This window comes from Gambusia affinis, linkage group LG09 (genome assembly GCF_019740435.1).
Source record: "Gambusia affinis linkage group LG09, SWU_Gaff_1.0, whole genome shotgun sequence".
Lineage (NCBI taxonomy): Eukaryota > Metazoa > Chordata > Actinopteri > Cyprinodontiformes > Poeciliidae > Gambusia > Gambusia affinis.
This window is the reverse complement of record NC_057876.1, coordinates 15,464,270-15,486,061: the sequence shown is the minus strand read 5'-3', so window position 1 is coordinate 15,486,061 and position 21,792 is coordinate 15,464,270. Positions and strand designations below refer to the sequence as shown.

The 21,792-nt window shown below is 38.9% G+C and overlaps 1 protein-coding gene across 1 annotated transcript; it reads left to right on the top strand.

The window, feature by feature from the left end:
• The first annotated feature begins 687 nt into the window (after positions 1–687).
• slc43a1a (solute carrier family 43 member 1a) lies at positions 688–21,409 on the top strand. The gene is made up of 15 exons (XM_044126412.1): positions 688–916; positions 7,383–7,546; positions 7,780–7,969; positions 9,595–9,650; positions 9,916–9,992; positions 15,617–15,709; positions 16,122–16,255; positions 16,357–16,484; positions 17,310–17,456; positions 17,572–17,607; positions 17,695–17,830; positions 18,008–18,125; positions 18,212–18,285; positions 18,785–18,908; positions 19,452–21,409. Exons 1-15 carry the CDS (start codon positions 858–860, stop codon positions 19,650–19,652), a joined length of 1,737 nt encoding a protein of 578 aa, XP_043982347.1. The 5' UTR covers positions 688–857; the 3' UTR covers positions 19,653–21,409.
• Positions 21,410–21,792: the final 383 nt, after the last annotated feature.

Here is a 21,792-nt window from a genome sequence, read left to right as displayed (position 1 = left end):
CAATCATCAACATCACAAGAAACAGGCTTGGATTGTATCACTCAATGTGTGGTGATTCTGACTGGCAATACATGTTACAGTTTCACAAAATATTAATGTTTTTTAGATGGAACTTATGCTGGTTTAAACTCCTCATCCTACAAAATAATAAGACTACAAGTGGGAGTCTTGTAAAGCTCCCACTTATGTAATACAAGAGTCAAAGGGAAGGCTAAATCAAACCTTTTTGACCCAAACCAACCTCTTTTTAGTTTAGCTAAAGGTTGCTGCCATTGGCCACACAGATGCACAGTGATAAAATGCAAACCGAGCCGTTCATTTGTTCCTGTTATTGTCACCATCATCAATAATTCAACCTGATAGGCAGAAACAGAGACTGCAGTAGCTCATGTTTGAATTCTGGTTGTGGTTATTTTTATATTCGGTCAAATATATTTATACTTTTCTTTGTGTTTATTCTTTGCTGGCTGCAAAACGAATATGGAAACAAATAATTGAATATGACTTGTCATCACATTGTGTGTCCTAACATTTACCATGTGGGACTACATGTGTTTTTAGTATTTGGAGGTGAGAGAAAAGCATTTGTAAAATGTACGGGGTAGTGGGGAAAAGAGGGCTGAAGGGTGGTAACTAACTGAAAGAGGGAGGGAATTAGAAGTCAAATAGGAGAACGGGGTGTTTCAAATGAAGCCAGAGAGAACAGAGACATGTGTGTGTGAGAAACTTAATCCTCAACAAAGAAGAAACAAATAGGAAAAAAGTACAACTACCTCATGGCTTCAGGATCTTAACATTGACTAATATAAGTAACTGTGGGAGTTGATAAGTTTTTAATTAGCAGCTTGATACCCTGAATGAAACTTAAGACATCATCTGAAGACTGTTTCTCTCGCAAAGAAAACACACAACTTAAGTAAGTAAATAGTTGTTTGTTTGTTTGTTCCTAAGACTTGTCATGTTTTTGTGTGCTGCAGACGTGATACTGATGGTGGTAATGTACATGTAGACTGAGCGGTAGCTGAAAGGACCGGCTACAGACACGTGGCATTAAACTAAACAGGCGGACATAACTTTTTAACTTCGCTTTCATCAAGGCGTTTCTTCATAAACCCGCGAAAATTAGCAAACCACGTAAAAGACGCGGCGCGGACACGCGAAGAAGTTAAGAAGTAAAAACTAGATCTAATGATCGGGAATCCACGGATATGTCGGAAATGGTAAGAGTTTCTGCCATGCTTGAACAATGCTTTACTACTATTTCTTCCTTGTAGTAGTAAAACATTGTTTCCATCACATAGCTGAGAGGAACTTCCTATGCGTAATAGCACCTTTACTATTGACGAAAAAGCATGTAACACAACTTCTAAGGTATTACTACACCGCACTTTAAACTCTAACATTATTTTAGCATTAGTTTTATTGTCTCATCAGGATAAAGAAACGCGTTGCCTTCACTGGCTCCTCCCAGAGTCAGAATTTACCAAAGTAGATCCATATTCACTTTAAATTGGGGAGTTAAATATTTTACAAATGTACTGTTTTGGTACAATTTCATTAACTTTGTTTATCATGTTGATGTCTACTTATGAAATGCCAAAGAAAAGATAAAAAGGATACTGTTATTATGGCCAACTTTGTAGCCTTGTAGTTGTGGTCGTTTCGTACCCCAGAACAAACTTCCAGAAAACTGTAAAACAGCTGAAACACTGACTTCCTTTAAATCTCAACTAAAAACTCACTTGTTTAGAGTTGTATTTGAAACATAATCAATTGCAAATTTATTGACGGAACCTGACTTAATGTTATGTTTTGATTGTTTATTGTGTTTTTGTGTTTATTATGATGTAAAGCACTTTGAAATGCCTTGCTGCTGAAATGTGTTATACAAATAAAAGTTGATTGAATTTGATTTTGATTAAGCCATATGCTCAGGTACGTTTTGTACCGTTTAAACTATTTTTTAGATGTAAGGGAATTTGATTTCATGAGTTTTATCAATATCTATCAGTTGGTGATGGATTAGACTTATTTTGGTTTGATTGGGGGCCACAATTTATCATCTGGTCCATTTGGGAATTGAACAAATAGAAATAGGATGTACCACAAGGCTTTCAAAAATCAAAATATAGTTATATGTAATAAGAAGGGAGATTTTTAAAAAAGGGAGCATTTCTAATATTGTTTCTAATGATTCATCACAAAAGAAAAATAAACTGGTCGTATAATGATTTTAAGTATCCATGGGTACAAAATGTTTTGGTTCTGGGAACAAAAAATTGAGGAACTGTCCCCTTACCCATCAGCTAAGGCTGTTCAATTATTTAGTGGGGTGGTGAAAAAGTTTACCCACTGAAACTGAAAGAGGTAGGAGAATTAGAAGTCAAATAGGAGAAGAGAATAACACCACCTCCAGCATTGGTTTGCAGATAAAAGTGAGCTTTTGTCTGGTTTATTCAGATAGAAATACATATTTTTAGACGTTTTTAACTTTTGTTTATTTTCCAATAAGGCTGCGAGATATTATCTTGACCACAGCAAATGGTAGCAGGTTGTAAAATCACTTTAAAAAAAAAATCAAAACACTTAAATTAAATTCTAAATGAGATTTTTGTATTCTCATAAAAATGTTTTTGCGACAATAAAAAATAAAGTGATGGGAATGGGTTTATGTACAAAAGAATTGGTTTGTTTACATGTCCAAAATGGACTTATAAGGAACAAATATTGCTAAATGTTGTTAGCCTACAAAAAGGCGTGTATGCTGGTTCTGATGACATTTATCTCCAAGATTAGGCCAGTATGTTGACTTGTATTGTTTTAATTCTAAAAATGTGGAAAATACTTACTGGAATGTGGCTTGGTTGTACAAAACCGTGTTTATCAAGAAGAGAACTCATTTTGTTTACATAAATTGTACATTTGTAGCTTTTATGCCTGTAGTGGAAGTTGTATTTGTAAATATTGTTATTGGTTTTAGCTCAAAAATGATGAAACCAGAAAACGAGAAACATATGCTTTTCTTGATGTTGGTTAAGGCTCTTCTATAGGCGTGTTATTGGAAACTCGATATTTTTTTTGGGGGGGGGGCGAGGCGGATTCATTGCTTGTTTTAAACTCATAATTACTGTTTTGCGCTGAGTCAGAGAACGTTCCGCACGGGCCGCCCCTTGGAGTCAGTAACCCGACCCAGGCGGAGGTCACACCCGCGGAGAAGCAGCTACCCTCCCGGCAAGGCGGCGTTAGAGGGTTGTCCCAGAGCGTGTGGTTTATTTTCTTGGAAACGTATAAGAATGAAGAGTTTGTCCTGTGGTTCTTTATGTCCTGCGGAGAATAATAAACACGGCGGGTCGGGGCCAGCAATATTCCCCAGCATGGAAAAAAGAGCAGTGCTGGATTTGAGCGGGGGAAGAAAGACTTAAAAAGAAAAGCTGGACACAAAATGAATAAAACAGACATGGCCAAATTAAATACTATCATTTATTTATGTATGTAATCCAACCTCATAACCAGATACTTATCTCTACTACAGCGCTGCATGACTTCAGTAGAAGCAAAATTGCATCATTCGGCTGGACCTCAGGTATTTCCGGAAACGTTTTCCAAATATGGGATTCCTTACTCAGGCTTCCGGCTCTCCATACATGCTCAGCCAACATGCTTCGCATTGTTGTGTCAGGAGTCACAGCTGCCTACCAACACTAAGGACACATTGCTTTCTTGTTTTACTTGTCGGCAAGTATTTGTTGTGTTGACCGCTCCACCTTATCACAATACAAAGGCTCTCATGTTCCTACAGCTCGCATTCTTAAAGTACGATAGAATGGAAGAATGCAGAGTTAACGCCCCTTGAGCTTTACCACATTGTATTATTGGAACTTCAAACTTGAAAATTTGTATTTTTTACTTTGTAGCACAGCAAAGTTATTTCACATTCTTCTTTGTGAAATAACTCAAGCTCAGTCAGATTGGATAAGGAAAATCACATGAATGTTACCTTTTAAATTGTGCCAGGGTTCTTCAGTTGGATTAAGATCTGGACTTTGACTGGACCATTTTGACATGTGACAATTCTTTGTTGGAAGCCATGCAGTTGTACTTCTGGCTGCATGTATAGAGTCGTTCATTGTCCTGCTTTAAGACAAATATCTTCCTCTGCCTCAAGTCTTTTACAGCCTCCCATGATTGCTCTATATTTAGTGACAAACTACTTTGTGTTGGTTTATCACAAGTTTTCAGATGGAACATGATATAATCTTAAAAACCTAGGAGTGTGAACACTTTTGAAAACCTCCGCAGCTGCAGTAGTATCAGAGAGCAGCCAACAGGATGGAAACAATTCACAAGACCCCAGATTGTCTCGGCCCACATCCTCCTTTAACCTGAGCTTAGATACTTGATACACACACACGCACACACATACATGCAGTTATTCTGATACCTTAAAATCATGGCTGCTGGCTATTGCATTCGGAGAACTGGTTTCCACTGTGTGTTGACGCGTAGTGTTTATCTTGTGACCTCACAATCTCAACACATCTACATTTGTAAGCTAAGATAGAAACCTTTGGCTTCACTGACTGCCTTTCCTCAGTTCTACATGTTCTACATGCAGATTTATGACAGTTGCTGTGCTGTTTACACATCACATGATGTTTTCAAGGACATTTTACGTTCTGATGTTACTAATAACACACGAGTAGGACCACCTCCACATCTGTGGTTGTTTTTTCCATGATAGTTGTCATAAAGCAAATGACTGTTAAACATTTCAGGTCTGCCAGAGATCATTGTAGGACATTTATAATCGTATTATAATGGCATAACTCAAACTAAACAAGTCAGCTGACTGGGAGTGCATGTCACTGCTTTGCCATTTCATACTTTGGCAGTTTTGGTCTCTTTGTAGCTCAGTCTTTTCAGGTAAAATAGAAGTGAAATAGATCAATATCTACCCACCTTACAGAAAGATGCGTTTGATTCCAGCATCCTGTTGTGAATTTGATCAAAGCTTTTACTCACAAGTTGCAGCTGGTAAAATAATCTTTTAATGTAAAAGCACTGAATTGTTGGCATAATTAGGAAATCCTTAGTAATTATCCTGGTTAAAATGTTATTTTCTTGCAGTGATTTTGAAGTTTTGGGATCACTTCACCAATACTAGTGTCTAGAGTCATGGTACATCTATTTAATGTGCTAAAAATTAGAGATGCATCAGTCAGTTTGCCATTTTTTCCCTTAACTTTCTCTGATCTCTAATCACTAATCAAAATAAAAAAAACTGGATTCAAAACTATTATCTGTATCAATCAATCTGCAGCACTTTTGTACCTTTTATGAGATAAAATCCTTTGAAGAAATAAACCAAATCGGTCAAAATCAGATCTGTTCCAATAAGAACAATGGAAACTGCAGCATAAACCTAAACTCTATCCAAAGTGACATAAACCTGAATAATGGAGCTATAATGAAGACAAATGTTGGTTTGAACCTTTGATATGATGAGCAGGGTTCACGTCGAAGGTAATGAAAACAATTAAAAACTCATGTATTCCTATATAAAGGCGTTTTGGCTCTTTGGACTAGAAACACAAAAAGAGGAAAAGCTCCAAGTTCTGTAACATATTCATGACTTCATGCTGTATAAACCAGTTTAATTCAGCTGTAGTTTCAAGCCCAGAACTTTACTTCCCACTCATTCAGAGTCTTCCTTCTTACTTTCTGACTTCATTATCAGTCTCATTTCTGGATTTACAGAAGTGAGTGAATGAGAATAGTTTCACTCTGTCACCTCCATGTTGGGGATAGGGGGAGTTGGATGTAGGCGTGTGTGTGTGTGTGTGTGTGTGTGTGTGTGCGTGTGGGTGTGTGTGTGCGTGTGTGACTGACCACTGCAGAAATTTTCATCACGGGGTGTCAGTTACAGGGAAATCCTCCGTTTTAAATGCTCCTTTCAGCAGACTGGCTGCTCGCTGGGCTGTGAGTAATCGCATTACACACATGCCTCACAGGCACACGCAGAGACAAATCTGTTCCTTTAGAGCATCCCAGTTTGTCCAGTACGACCCATGCAAGAAACAGGCCCTCGTTACGAAGGGCCTGACTGTAGTCCTCCTCCTCCTGCCCACCTTCTTTTCCTTTTACGCCTTTTTGCAGCTTCGCATAGTTGGTTATTTTTGGATTATTGTGTTTTATTTAGACATTTTCCAGATGAGTGCTGTCAGATTTCTTTTAACTCCACTGTCAGAGGTTAAAGTGACCCTCAGCCTGTCCTGAGGGTGTGTTCGTGTGTCTGTTCTTTAGAGGTGGTCACGACTGGCTTTTCTTTGTTTGGTTTGGCAGTACAGGCCCTTCTGTTCGGACACAGATCTGCAGTTACATAAAAGTCACCCATTTTGTGAACCAGTTTTATCCAAGAGAGATGAAACCAGGGCGAAACTGTCCGTAAAAAAGGCTCATTCAGCTAAAACCTGAAGCTTTCAAGATGCAGCAGCTCTGATATGCACAATAAAGTTTTAGTGTTTGTTGACTCTTTTCCATATGAATTAATGTAGCTGGTGTTTCACTGAGAGCATAGCAAGGAGATTACTGTGTATAATTCACACAGTACATGTAAAGAAAGGGTTTACAAAACAATAACACAATTAGGGCTCAAGCAAAAGGCAAATTAATAGATACAAAATGCAGAAGCACAAAATTTCCAAGCCTTGAACAGGAAATCATATGAATGTGATTAAATTATCCTGTCAGTGATCTCCAGGGTCAAATGATAGGACAACAAGCAACTTGTTTTCTATGGCACATTTATAGAAACGAGCAGCTGGCGGCAAAAAACAGGTAATTGATTTAATCTTAGAGACTTATGCAGATCTCAAACTTATGCAACACAGTTTCAAGAAGACCTGCAATGCATGAAGTGTGAAGTTACACATATTTCCCTCCTAAAGGCCATGTTGTCTATTCAGCTAATTAGAGAACAGCCTTACATATGAGGATTTAGATCCTGCAGCTTAGCATGAAAAATATGTTCATTTTATTAAGTTTGCATCACTACATGTTGCAAAAATAAGACACCTCCATTGCTGGTAAAGGCAGCTGCCTTTAAAATGCTAAATAGTACTAGACCATTCTTGCTTTCCAACCGTAGAAGTATACAGTACATAAAATATGTAATATATAGCTTGCTTTAAAGAATGGTAAATATAATTGTTTGTACTGAAATAATCAAATGAAGACTTCATGATTTCAGTACCTCTGCTTAGCATCCATTTTAAAATGTTTATACTGTATTTCAGCTTAAAACAACAAAGCTTTGTTAAACAATTGATTAATTTTTTTTATTGTTTGCTTTTTTTCACAATCTTCTCTCTTTTGGGTTTCAGGGCATCAGCCATGGGGCCCAGTCTCGTTCAGGCCTACAGGAGGCGCTGGTGGATGGCGGTGACAGCGGTGATTGAAAACCTTCTGTGTTCGGCCGTGTTGTTGGGATGGGGCTCTCTTCTCATCATGCTGAAGAGGGAGGGCTTCTACTCTCACCTGTGCTCAGGTAAAAAGAGAAAAGCATTTGTTGCTAAAGAGCCATTCAGTTCTCTCAAACGTACTTTATCTCGATGAAAGAATAATAATAAATATGTATTTTAGATGTCAGTGTGTGTTTGAAGAGGAGCACCAAGCCGTCTTTTGGTTTTTCATGGTTGTCTTGAGAACGCTGGTTATTTTTTGTTTAGGATGTCGCTCTGTTGCAGCTGTCTGATCAGCTTTTTACACTTTATCCCTCAGAAAACGATTCGGTGGTCCTGCATTCTGAAAACACCACTGAAGGCGCACATGACTGGGTGTTCTGTGTGGAACAGGAGGAGATGCTAAATCTTGGATTCACCATCGGCTCCTTCCTGCTGAGCGCCACGACCCTGCCGTTAGGCATCCTGATGGACAAGTACGGCCCACGTCCAATTCGGCTGGTTGGCAGGTAGGGTCACAAAATACACTTTGTCCATCTGTCTGTGAAGCTGGAGTGAAAACACCACAAACAACCCAGCCCTGGTCTAGTAGCTTGTCAGAAAAAGAGTCAAATTAGCTAAGTGCTGCCTGTGCCCGGTGAACTGGGTCACTAAATATTCTGACGCAAGCTGATCACAGATTGTTATCACACTAGTCATCGTCACATTTTCTGAGTCAAGTCATTTAACAGGAATGACAGCTTGCCCTCATTTCCCAACATGCAAACGTAGGATTCTAGTTGCAGCAACATGTTTCTTCTCACGGCTTTTACCTCCATTATTCCTTTACTACTGCTGTGTGGAAGGACGGCATTCCTACAGAGGAATGCTTTTTGTTGTATTTGTGAAGAGAGTCAAGGTGGAGCAGTTTTGTATTCGTTCCCATGCAGGGAGGAGTAATTGTGCAATAATCATTCATAACATTATAACCCCTGCATGATGTTGACATTGAGTTCCTGCCTGAACCTCAGCAACGGTCTGGACATGAGCAAAGGTCACTGCAGTCTGGCCATCGGACATTTACGATGGACATTTTACTTCCTGTAGAGTTTTCCGCTGAGTAGCTCTGGGTGAGGATTAACCCTCGGCTGTCCCTTCACTTTGTGTCAAACACAAGAAAATGTAAATATTTATTTTAACCAGAATACCTTTATTAACTCCAGTCTTCACCATTCAACCACTATTTATAATTTTCATTTTATTTTAACTCCTTTTTCTCAATTTTAAATTCAAGTGTCTTTTTTTTTTTATCTCACACATGCAAATGGGATTATTTGCCAGTTATTAAGAGCAAAACTAAGTTTATTTTGGTGAAAAGCCTGGAATCAGCTGCAGGTAGATTTCTTTACCTTTTGTATAAAAAATGGTAAATTTACACTACCCTAAAAAATGTCTTCACCTGGTAGAGATTGATATAAAATGAATAACGAAATAATTTCAACACAAGGAAACAAATAAATTAGCTAAGTGCTGCCTGTGCCCGATGAACCGGGTCACTAAATATACTGATCAAAATTAAATTACTCAGAAAGAACATTAATGCAGGTCAGAGTGCCAATTGTGCACATTAACATGCAAAAATAAAGTTTTAAAAGAGTATTCATGAGCCCAGGGAGTGAAAGTGAGGCTGCCATGTCAGAAAAATCCAGTTGAAACTTGAACAGTTAATTAGCCTATAAAAATATTTGTTTAGAATTTGCGAAAATGCCAGGATGTAAGTTTTTTTCCCCTCTAGATCCTTTTTTATAGATGGATCAGAGGGATATGAGAAAGTTTTTGTCATATCTGAGGTTTGCTGATGACCCAAATGACACCAGGGCAGAAGGAGAGGAGATTTAATGGAAAACATACAAAAACCTGGAGAGCATGAGGAAACCACAAAATAACCACAGCAAGAACAGCAGTGAAATACAGGAGAAAGATTGACAGTTTTAGTCAGGCTCATGAGAAAATCCTTCCTCATGCTTTCACTAGATGATCCTTCAGTTGTGTGATTCACTCAGTTATTTGTTGACTCTTTAGCAGTGACTCATCAATGTTCTACTATGTGTTTATTATTTTATCGTTTACACTCGCCCTTCGTGTTTCCTTGCAGCTCCTTATTTGCTCTGTCCTGCATCATCATGGCTGGTTCTGCTTACAACACTCACGGTGAGTACGAATAAATTAGTCCTCTGCAGAACATCACTCTGACCTCACAAGGATACATAAACCTGTAACATTCAGTCATACCCAATAAAATATAATATACGTTCTGATGAGTCTCGGCTGTCAGATTAAAAGTAAAAGATTTTTAAATCACATCATATCAGCCCCTAGAAACTCTTGCATTTTATCTTTACGTGCAGTTATTCCTACACTTTCTGCAGTTTTATTTGGACAAAACGTAACGGTCAGATGTTTCTCCTCTCTGCAGATCTGTCGGCGCTCATCTTCGTAGCTCTCTCACTGAACGGCTTCGGAGGAATTTGCTTGACCTTCACCTCCATCACGGTGAGAAACAACAACAATAAACAATACAATAGCAGTAAAATGCAGATAACTAAGTAAACATTTTCAAGGTAAAACCCACACACTGCTTTACCAAATGCAGTATTTGAGGAAATCTAGTTTTAACCTTCCTGGAAAACTTGGTGGATACACAGTGAAGCACAGAGATGGGATGTCCTTCATAATTAAATCTGTTTCTGGGGATGTTTAGTTCATTTTTCATTTCTTTTTAAATATAAAATCATAAGCCATTTATGTCGATCCAGTACTCATTAAAGGTTTCTGGTTTTTTGTACCTGGAACAAATGAACGGGGATATTTTGGCAGCTGACGGCCTCATACTGCCACCTACATCATTAGGGCTGTTTTATCGGTGCAGCTGCCTCTTGTTTCCTGGCGTGTGTTTAGAGTCATGCTGTTTGAGGGTACATTGTGTTTACCTAAGGCAGCATCTGACCTCTCAGAGGGGGAAACTCTGTCACGCCTGTTTGAACCAATGGTGGCCCATGGCTGCCCACACACCCTCCTGCAAAGCTCTGCCCACTTACCTCAACCTAAAATACACAAGGACGCATTTTGTCACGCGGGGTCTCTGTCAACTGATGCACCTCCCCCTGCTCCTTTCTTTATTTGAACAGTTTTCTGCTCCAAAACATGGATGTGACGCTTTTTCAGATGTGTTTGACCAGACAAACGTGATGATGCAAGTTGCTAGTGTCCATTAGATATTTGCCCGTAATCCTCCCAGTTGTTTGGACAGCGAAGGGTCAGGCTGATTAAGTAGATGACATTATGCCACAGCCTCTATGTGGCGTCTGTAACGTGGTGGTGTGAAAACAACACCTGTATAAATAAATACACTATTTATACCTGCGAGGAAAACCGCTGGCACTGCTCAAAAACAGTAGAAGGAAACACTTAAAAGCAGTTTGTTTTGAGATGAGATGCAAAGCTTGCTTTAACTAACAATTTCACTTTTTTATTTTACTTGTCAGCCTTGGGTTACGATTCTACTGGCATTTTCGGCAGAAACTGCTGTCTGTTGAAAATGAATCCTTTATTAAATAAAAAAAAAGGATTATTTTTTATTTTTTATGAGTTGCATTTTATTTTTTGGCGACTTAGTGCACAAAATATCTTTAACTGAGGCTCAGTTCACAGTAGCTGTAGGAAATGACTTTATGATTAGGAAAGATAAATGTCTATACGACTTTGAGAAATCTGTGGCAGCTTTAAGAAAAAGGTCGTTGTATTTTCCCCTCTGGTGTGTGCTACACTCACAGTCAGATGTTTTTTGGGTTTTTTTTTTTTCTTGGGCTAAACCTTAAAAGTCAAACACTGATGTCCAGATCTCGACTGCCAGGAAGGAAAGAATTTTAGGAACAAAATAAAAAGGGGCTGTATCTATTTTCCAGGCAAATATTGCCATTTTATTCATCATATCTATGTACCATCTTACATAGCTTGAATTTTAGTTGAAGGACATTGTACTTTTATAAAATCTGGGAGAGCAGGGGCTTCTTTAGGTTGCACAATTCAAACATATTTTGCTTTAAGGTGGATTACGTGAGTGGCACCAGACTTATTGTAACCTCTCTGACATTATAATGCAGTTTATGTGAGCAGAGCTGAGTGAGCAGCTTCAACTGGCCGATAAAAAGCAAATTACCAAGTCCAGTTAGTGAAGCAATTAATGTGCTGTATGACCGTACAGAAACACTACAAAAGCTGCATTTGAATGCACTTTGTGATTGAAAAATTGACCTCAAATTTCTTTTCTCTTGTTTTAAAAGTTATATTTGAAAAAGTTTAGAATAAAAATACAAAATTTGTTTCAATCTCCTCAAAACAACAACAAAAAAGACATTAAAACATTATACTTAAATAAAATAATCCAAACATTTGATTTTTTTTTGGGCGAGGTTCTGATTTTGCAAAGCGTTTTTGTTCTCTTTAAGTAACATAACCAGTAACTGTAAAAATAGTTACTGGTTAAACTGTCTTCTTGTTTTCTGGGGTTTTCTTGTGAGAGATGCAGAGACAGTACAACAAAAGATAAACTGAAAACAGCATCTTATTTGATTCTGTTAGCTAAAACTCATGACAAATAAATTGGGAAGCAAAGCTTGAAAACCTGCTCTGCACCTTTTCAGCATTCCTTTAAGCATTGGTCGTGCCTCTGTTTTAGCCTATGGGTGACACACCTATCTGTGATGGTTTCACAGACTACGGGAACACTTGGTTGAATAGCAGCAATTCTCTTCCTATCGCTGGGAACACGTAAACCAGTTCTGCTTGTTAGATAAGTTTTCCATTATCGATTACCAGCTGTGAGCAAATCAGCTGCACCACATCAGCGCTCCAGGAAAAAACAAGAGAAGGTTTAGAGCAGAAGTTGCAGCTGGATCTCCTGCTGGTGATGAATATGTGCTCAGTTGTTCCTTCCTGGGGTTATTGAAGCTGTTGGTGAAATTAGAAAGCAAACAACAGGGAACTACGGATGTGGAAGACATTGACACTCTGGGTCAAACGTAAAGAAACCTTTAAAGCTTTGATCCAAATCTAAACATTTGGCCTTGCTCTGGTTTCTGCAAGTCCAGTGCAGCTGGAAGTGACAGTTCAGCCAATCTGTGAAAGGTTAGCGAGGACATGAAGCGAGGGGAAAGAAGAAGCCGGTGCCACTCAGCTGTGGTTTAGTGTTTCCTGCTGAGGAGGTGCAGCTGTGGTTTAAAGAGAGATCAGTCAATCCTGAAGAAATGCTTCTCCCACTAACTTTTACCCCTCTTTTAAATATAATTTCTGCCAACGTCTCCGCATGTAATCTACTGTTCTTCCGCATCGTTAGAGCCGAAACACATCTCTGAACTCATTATCCTGTCATTTGGCATATTCTCAGTAATTAAAGTCCTAATTAAAGTCGGTGCCGGCTGGCAAGATCGTACAGAGTCCAGCTGAGTGGGCACAGCCGGAGCAGAGGCTGAAACTGATCGGCGGCGACAAACGAGTGGCCTGAGCTCCTTTTCTCTGTGACTCTCTGACCCCTGGTCAACCCCCGCAGGGCTCCGTTCAGTCGCCTGTTAACATGCAGGGCTTCGTCATGTCTGTTCTTACAGATGAAATGTGACATTTTCCAAACTTTGTCATATCATAACCCCAAAACTTTAGTGTATTTTACTGGGATTGCTGGTAGAGGAAAACCGCACAAGACTTACTGCTGTAACTGCAGCAAAAGACGGTTATACAAATACTGAAACAGGACGGCTGAATGCAAATACATCCCAGACTTTTAACGTTTTCCAACCCACAATTATGTGCTATTTTGTATTGGTCCAATTCCTTTAAAGCAATATTTTTCAATGCATTTTAAAGGAGAAGGTGGATATGCTAAATAGGAAAGAGACATTTTATTTTGTTCTGCCTGCTTTTCAAAACTCTTCTCTGTGAACCTTTCCACATAATTTCCTTGAACCTCGGTGGTCAACAGAGTCCAGATCTACAAATCTAACAACCATGAAGGTGTCAAGTTTTTCCCTCGATTCTGAGAAATCGTAAATGAAGACGAGTGTTCTTCCAGATGTTTTTCCTCCTCTTCCTCAGACAGTCAGGCTCTCTCTGCCACGCTCTCAGGGAAACCTTTTTCTCCTGTTTGCCTGCTAACCGCTTGCTGTGGGCTCTCAAAGTGACCTGATGCTTCCTGGTGCAACACAGACACATTAGCACGCCGGCTGCAAACTGTCACCATATTGCGATCTCAATGCAGCTTTCTCACAGACTTAGAGAATAAAATGTCAACATTCACAGAAAAGCACACTTGACACCCACATACAGAATCTCTAGAGAAAGATTTTCAATATGTGGCTCTGAAGTTCCTGGAAGTCTGTTCCTGGTGGGAACATATTCCTGTCTAAAATCGCTCTGTATACTTATATGGTTTCTGTTTCATAAAATGACTAGATTAACTTTATTTTCTTGTTATTCTTGGTAGAAACATAAAAATGCATTGAAATTACTTTTCAAAACCGCATATTGACAACACAACCAACCCTAACAACTGTAATAAGTAACATAGCTTCGGCCATCTTGTCATCGACTCTAACCTCAATATGATACTGCCACCACCATGCTTCACTGTGGGAATGCTGCATTTAATGCTTTTCATATAGGATGAGTCATTCATGTTTGCTTTTTCCTCTACATGTCTTGAGGCAAACTGCAAGCAGGACTTCCTGTTGCATTATTTCAACGATAACTTTCTTCAATGAAGGCCAGATTTGTGTAGTGCGTGACCCACATGAGCAGTGGAGCTCCCCCAGAGTGCCACAGGTCTCGTAACAGATCTCTTAACCCAGCTTTGAACTCTTCTAGCTTGTTATTTTAAGGTGATTTAGTTAGGGGTGTCAAAATAAAAGGGGTTGATCTACTTCAGACCCTTAAACAGATATAAATGCATGTATATTCCGGAGGGTTTTAAAAGGCAAATCAGAACAAAGCAGGCAATAACATGTTGCAATGGTGAAATTTTGCTCCCAGTTGTACAAAGTCCAAACTGTTTTTTTATTCAACCTATCCTGTTGGGATATAACTAAAATAGACAGTGTTGGTTTTAAAATATTAGTTCTATTCAGTAATTACCTGATGTTTAATCAGCTTTTCCCTCCATCTCAGGGCCTGTGAGGCTGCTAAGCTTGGCAGAGTTCCCTTTTTTAAGGTTCAGATATAATAAGGCAAGTTTACAAATAGCTCTGCATGATCAGTTATTAGGAGGGATTAAACATGTGTTACAGTTCAAGCTGCTTGGTTTATATTTACCGTGGATCACAGAGGATTACGGTTTCCAGCAGCAGAAAGTGCAACTCCCAACAAGTATTGCTTCATGGCAGCTGGATGCGTATCAAAAGGCGAGTAGCCAGCAAATAAGCCAGACATATTTGCAGGTAGCTGTTGGTTAATGCACCTGTCCTCCCGGCCTCTTCTCTCCCAAATGAAAGTCAGACTCTGAGCTCTGAACCTATCAGTGTCTCATAGATGTGTGAGATCAGGGGTCACTGACAAGTCTCGGTGAACCCTGACACAGCTGAGGGATTAGGTGACGCCGACAGCAGGTTAGGTAAAATAGTGAGCCCGTCATGGAGGACAACTACAATCCCTCACATGTGATTTTTTATAATCACGATTGACCCATTTAAACCTGCAATCAAAGGGCATTTAGTGTGCTGCCAACACAATGGATTGTTGTTATATGTTATAATCTTCTTACTGCTGTGAATGGGCCAGCCTAATATATGATGTGATGGTACCTGCCACCATGTGGTTTGGTATGTTTCAGGCAGCCATTCGCAGTGGGTTAAGCTCAGCGGGTCAAACAGTATGCTGAAAGGTCAGACTTTAATCCAAAATCTTTTAAAACAGCAAAGCTTTGTTCGTCTGAAACTGTGAGGCTGTCATGAAATTAGAAAGTAATAAATTCCTCTCCAGGAGGAGAAAAACGTAGAAAGTTTTCCCCAGTCTACTTCTTAAAGCTGATACATTCTGCCCCCTGGTGGTGAGAAAAATCAAACAGCTTTCACACATTTAATGTTAATTTAATAAGTATTATAAATAACTGTGTGTCTGTTTTATGCCTGCAGCTCCCCAACATGTTTGGTTCTATGAGCTCCACCATCATGTCGGTGATGATCGGCTCCTACGCCTCCTCTGCCGTCACTTTCCCCGGCGTCAAGGTAAATTATAAGATTTAACACAGCTCTAGTTTTTCCCTGTGTGTCTCACCTTCCTCCTGCAGATTAAAGGTGAGTTTGGATGTTTTATTTGCAAAAAATGTAGGAACCTTGTTGAAACTGCAAGAGATTTCTTCATAATTTGCTTTAAAGGATCCAGATGTTCTGTATTCCTCTAAAGTGGTCGGGATGAAAAGCTGTCCAGGGTTTCTGAAGACCTTTCAGTTTCAAATTTTCTTTGAAGCACTTGAGGCTTTTCAGAGCAGTGTTTATTGTTTGTTGTAGAATATTGCTGAAGAGTATTAAAACGTCTGTCTCCAATGACTACAGTGACTTGACAACTTTGCTGCACGCACTAAAAAACTCAATCAGCAATTTCATCATATTTTGCAACAATAATTTCTCGTCTTCGTAGTTGATCTACGATGCAGGGTTGCAGTTCGATGTGATCATGTGGATCTGGGCGGGTCTCGCCGGGCTCGTTTTTATGAACTGCTTCTGGAACTGGCCCTCAAAAGGCTTCCCAACTCCAGACGAGGTTGACTACAGGTCAGTGTAACGCCCGCCTGCCTGCCGGAAACGTTACCAGTGATTTAAGTCAAGCGAGCGCGATCTAAAGCTGGAACCGTCTGATGTTTTGTACTCAACAGTAAGATTCTCACGACGCAAGAGGATCCTTCATCTGAGCAGAAGGCTGTAGGGGAGAGACTTAACCAGAAAAACGGAGATGTCCGACATTCCCTGGAGAAGCTTCCCAAGGGACCCGACACTGCACCAAGTGAGTTAGCTAACTTCTCATGTTAGAGAGAAAAAAAAGACAATTCTCAATTATGTTTATGTACTAATCAAGCTGTCTGTGAGCCAATGTTAGGATGATGGAAAAGTAAAACCTCTTGTAATGATCTCTAATCACTGACTCCCTGTATGAAAAAAATATATTTACAAAATGAGTCTAATCCAATGAATGCTAACGAACATAAGATAAATTGAATTTCTCAAATAAAAATAGTTTTTAACCGTTGGAACATCATCTTAGAAAGTTACCTTCAGAGTGTTTGAATTTGACAAAGTAGAAGGTGAAACCACCCTGAAGGCTTTATAACCAGTTACGTTACGTTACGTTACGTTACGTTACGTTACGTTAGTAGCACTGAGAGCAATATGGCTGAAGTGTTGGGCCAACGACAATATTTTTAATAATTTTTTACAACTCATTGATAATTCAGCTCATAAATTTAATGCATAAAATGCATTAATGTGGTTCCAGTTAATCATGTGGAATAAAACCAGAGCAACCAGAGCTGGTCACATGACATAGAAAAACAGGAAGTTGCAGCAACCAAGAATTAAAAAGCTTTAATTTGTTAGGTAAAACTCATATTTGTTAAGTTCACAATGGATTACTCTTCATACGATCCAAACATGAAGCTTTATCTTTTGGTAAAGGACACATTTTTAATTTAAGCATAATAAAAAAATTCTATAAATTTGGGTAGAGGTTGTTTAAATTATCGCCTTTTTAGCTTTACAGTAAGCTCTTAAACTTCAGGTTCATTAACAGCATTGAAAACGACGTCACCAAAGGTTTCTCCTCCTCCCTTAGATGCTGTTCCTTTCCGCCGGTCTGTGTTCTCCGCCATCTTCATGTGGAGTTTAGTCACGATGGGGATGACCCAGCTGAGGATCATCTTCTTCATGGGAGCGATGAATAAAATGCTGGAGTTCATGGTGACCCGGGGTGACGAACACCGTGAGTGTCCAATGAGCTTTAACCTCATGGTCTGACCTTTTTGTTTTTATTTTTTCTATTATTGTTTTATCACTATTGTAAGTTTTTTTTTTTTTTTTTTTTTTTTACGTTTTAGCACCCAACAACGTTGTGCTTGAGGCAGAAAAGACAGGTGAGTTTTGTTAGATTATGGCATAAATGTTTAAGAATGTACCTGACCTTTTCTCCTCATTTTACTGTTTTCCTCTTGATCTTTCAGTGGATTCCTACGCCTCCATCTTCGGCACGCTGCAGCTGCTGTGTCTGGTGACGTGTCCTCTGATTGGTTACATCATGGACTGGAAGATGAAGGAGTGTGAAGAGGAGAAGTGTGCCTCTACAGGGATAGTGAAGAGGTACGTCCAGTAAAAAAAAAATAACAGATGTGAGTTGCTTGGGATTTTATTTCTCAGCTTCAGGCTTGATTGGACTGGATGTAAGGATGCAAACAGGAAGTTCTTTTAGCTGGAGGGTGGGTTTTGGACACAAGTGTGATGCAGGTTAAAAACAAAAATGTCCTGTCTCTCCTTTAGAGCCAAAAGAGACCGTAAGATCCAGAAAGTGACCAACTCTATGAGAGCCTTCATCTTCACCAACATCCTTCTGATCATTTTTGGAATCTGTAACCTTGTCGATAATCTGCCTCTACAGGTAAACGCTCCGCTTTACACGTTAACAACAAAACACCATCAGAACAAACGCTTACAAGCTGCCTCTTTTCTGTTTTCCTGCCGTAGATTTTGACGTTCATCCTCCACACTATGGTCCGAGGATTCATCCATTCCTGCTGCGGAGGCCTCTATGCTGCTGTGTGAGTCCTGCAGCCCCAGCAACACGTCAGATACAGGATGCATTCATTACCTTAGGCGAGGAAAATTTGACAAGATTCCTCTTTAAACCACAGAGCAAACAATACAGCGGTGCCATGTTTGTTTTTATAAGGTAGAAAACACTACAATATTAACGTCCAAGCAGATTGTTTTCTGACTCATTTAGAGTTGTCTTCCAACACCAAATAAACACCAAAATAAAACAGAGCTTTAGAGTGTGATAAAAGCAACCAGATGTTTCAGCAAAACCATAGCAGGTCAAATTCCCTACAGCAAGATGACATGTGTCCACTGGAGACATGGAAACAAGCCATCTCTGGCAGTAATTAACATTTTTCATATATACGTTGCATCATCAAGAACAAGACGTTAACATAAAACATTGTAGTTAGATAAGTTCCTCTGCATTGATGCTCATCCTGATGATCCTGGAGTTTATTCAGGATTCATGCTAAACCACTTATTACTTTTCTTCAACAGCTACCCGTCCAACCACTTCGGTACCCTGACAGGCCTCCAGTCCATGATCAGCGCGGTGGTTGCTCTGCTGCAGCAGCCACTCTTTGTCGTCATGGTGACACATCTTCATGGGAACGCCTACTGGGTGAGGAAACGCTCTCTTACCCCCCATGCGTGCACACGTACCTCTCAGGTCAACATACAAGCAAAATAATGCCTTAATTGTCAGCCTAAAAAGGGCAATGAACAATTTTTTTTTTTTGTGACAATAAATCAGAGTCATACATGATTTATAACAAAATAAATAAATAAAGTAGAGCATTCGGCTCTGTTGGAATTTCATTTTGGACCACTAGCTTTTAATTGTTAATTTTTTTTCTGTGACACTTTAAAGACAGACTAACTTACTAACCTGCTTCTGTAAAAACATAAAATTGGGAAGCAGACATTTTTATCTTAAGGCATTTGATTTGATAATCCAGAGTAAGATTTTTTTCAATCTGACACAGGAGAAAATAATCTTGTAATTGACTTTAAAGAATTGGAAACCAAATAAATCTAATGAATAATTCTAACAATGTTTCTGGCTAAAGTAGATTTGAAAGACGAAGATAAAAAAAAAAACTCCAGGACATCAACCTTGTGGTATTGCTTCTCATCTGTCCTCCCCGCCCTGCCTGTGTTTCAGATCAACCTTGGCCTTCTGATTTTCTCGTTCACCGGCTTCCTGCTGCCAGGTTACCTGTTTTTCCACCGCAGAACCCTGCTGAGGGAACAGGAGGCCAGAGACAACCAACCTGCCATTCAGGAGATGGAAGCTCTCAAGTCCACCGAAGCCAACGGCTTCAACAAGCCTCACAGCAACGGCAACGCTTTGACGTATGCTTAGGCAGCAGCAGAGCTGAAAGTTATGGGTCATTTTAACAATGGACACCAAAAGCGTTTTATCGATATACAGGTGAAACCAGAAGCTAGCATACACTAAATAAAAAGAGACGTACACAGTTTTTCTCGCTCCCTGAAGTTAAATCAGAACAAAATCCTCGTCCAGTTAGAATCACCTAAATGATTTGTATTTGCTAAACGCTGCAACAATGAAAGAGAAAAAATATGTCAGATTTATTATTAATGTCTTCAAAATTAGGAGTTTACAGATAGAATAATTACAATATTTTTAAACAATAATGAAAAGCCCAGATGATGATGTGATGGCTGATAGGTTGTCTGACATTTTTAAGTGGACGTACTTTAATTCCTCACACTGCTTTCTCGTTGACATGAGAAAGTTAAAAGAAATCACCCAAAATATCGGACATGTTCTTTCTCTAAATATTGTGACATTTAGCATATAAATATAAATGTAATTAAGACTGGCCTAAAACATGATCTGATTTAACTGTAAGTATTCTTTTATTCAGTGTATATAGACTTCTGGTTTCAACAGTATTATTTTTGCTTTTTTAGTCATAGCTAGTGCTTGTTTTGCCTGCCACGAACAAGATCATGGAGCTTTTTTTTTTTTTTTTACTAGTCAAAATTTCTTGTTATTTGGAGAGACGTGTCATCAGCTTTTGTTGCTCTTTTATTTATTTGGGTTTAGGTCCGAGAGCCAAAACAGTTTTCATTTCAAGCCATAAACCTAAAGATCAAGCAGAGGCAACGACAAGCTGTGGATATCACCGTACTTGAAGTAGTTTCCTGACAATCAGTACTAACCTGCGAACACCAAAGAAACAACGAGGTTTTTAGGACAGTTACATAAACTGATCAATATTGTTTTTATGCAAAATATTATTTGTGCTTTTTCTACTGGATTCCCAAAGTAAGAGTAATCTAAGCAAATCAGAAAAACGTAGACCATGCACCCCCCAAAGTAAGATGACTTATGAGGCATATGAAGAAGATTTTGAGAATTTTATCTGAGCCCATCCGATAATTTGAACACAAAAATGCCTGGATGTTTAGATACCACGTCTACCTCCTGCTGTTGTCTCCCAGTTTCATCCACAGGACAATGAACTCTTTCGATTATCTGATTTTTCTTCAGATTAACACTAAAGACATTTGTAAATTCCATTTTTACCTTTGGTCACCCACTTGTTTCACTAATAATGCTAGAACCCAAACATTTCTGTAATTCATATATATATATATATGTGTGTGTATACCTTTATATATACAGTGTATATATGTGTGTGTGTGCGTGAACAATTTTGCATAGGAAAATGTGACTGACATGTGATTCTGACACAGTGTGTGTCTGAACAGTTTTAAAACACTTTGTATTGCTTTATGCACAGGAATTAACTAGTGTGTGTATACGAGTATGCAAGTGTGTTTTTACACTTTAGCTGCAGTAGAAATAAAAAGGGAAATCTATTTGGAGAGGGCTTACAATAAAAGTTGCTCAGATGATTCTAGGTCTATACAGCTTTTATTTCTATGGTCTTGCATTGACTTGGAAAAAAAAATCTTTTTTGTAAATACAACTGTGGTGTGGTTGTTACTTTTTTAACATTTTCAGCTTGTTTTACTATAAATATTGGAGTGTATAGTATAGGAACATAAGGACAATCTGCTGTGCTTTTAGTCCGTTTCCTTGATGTGATTTCACATCTGATTTTAAAATAAAAACAGTTTGTAGCAGGTTGTGTTCCCTTTGTATCAGCAGCAGAAACGTAATGATCCTAAATGTATATGTTTATATTACACAGATGTAAGTTTTTGCCACTTTTTCTTATTTCTGATGCATGGTTTGATTTTTCTCTGTAGAAGAAAATAGTTTTGCTTTATTATTTTTCTTTTTGCTGTCACGTTGCCTTTCAGTAGAAGAGGTATTTCTAAGAGCATTTCAGCCAAACAGCTTTCTCTGTAAACCAAAGCCATTTCTCATAAATGTACAGTTTGACAGTAACGCAGCAACTGACCTCATGAGAACAGACTGAGTTCCTTTCATTATTCCAGCAGTAAGTATAAGTTACATGTGGTCTTTTCGGCTGCGAGCAAAAACATTTTCTTAAACCGTATTT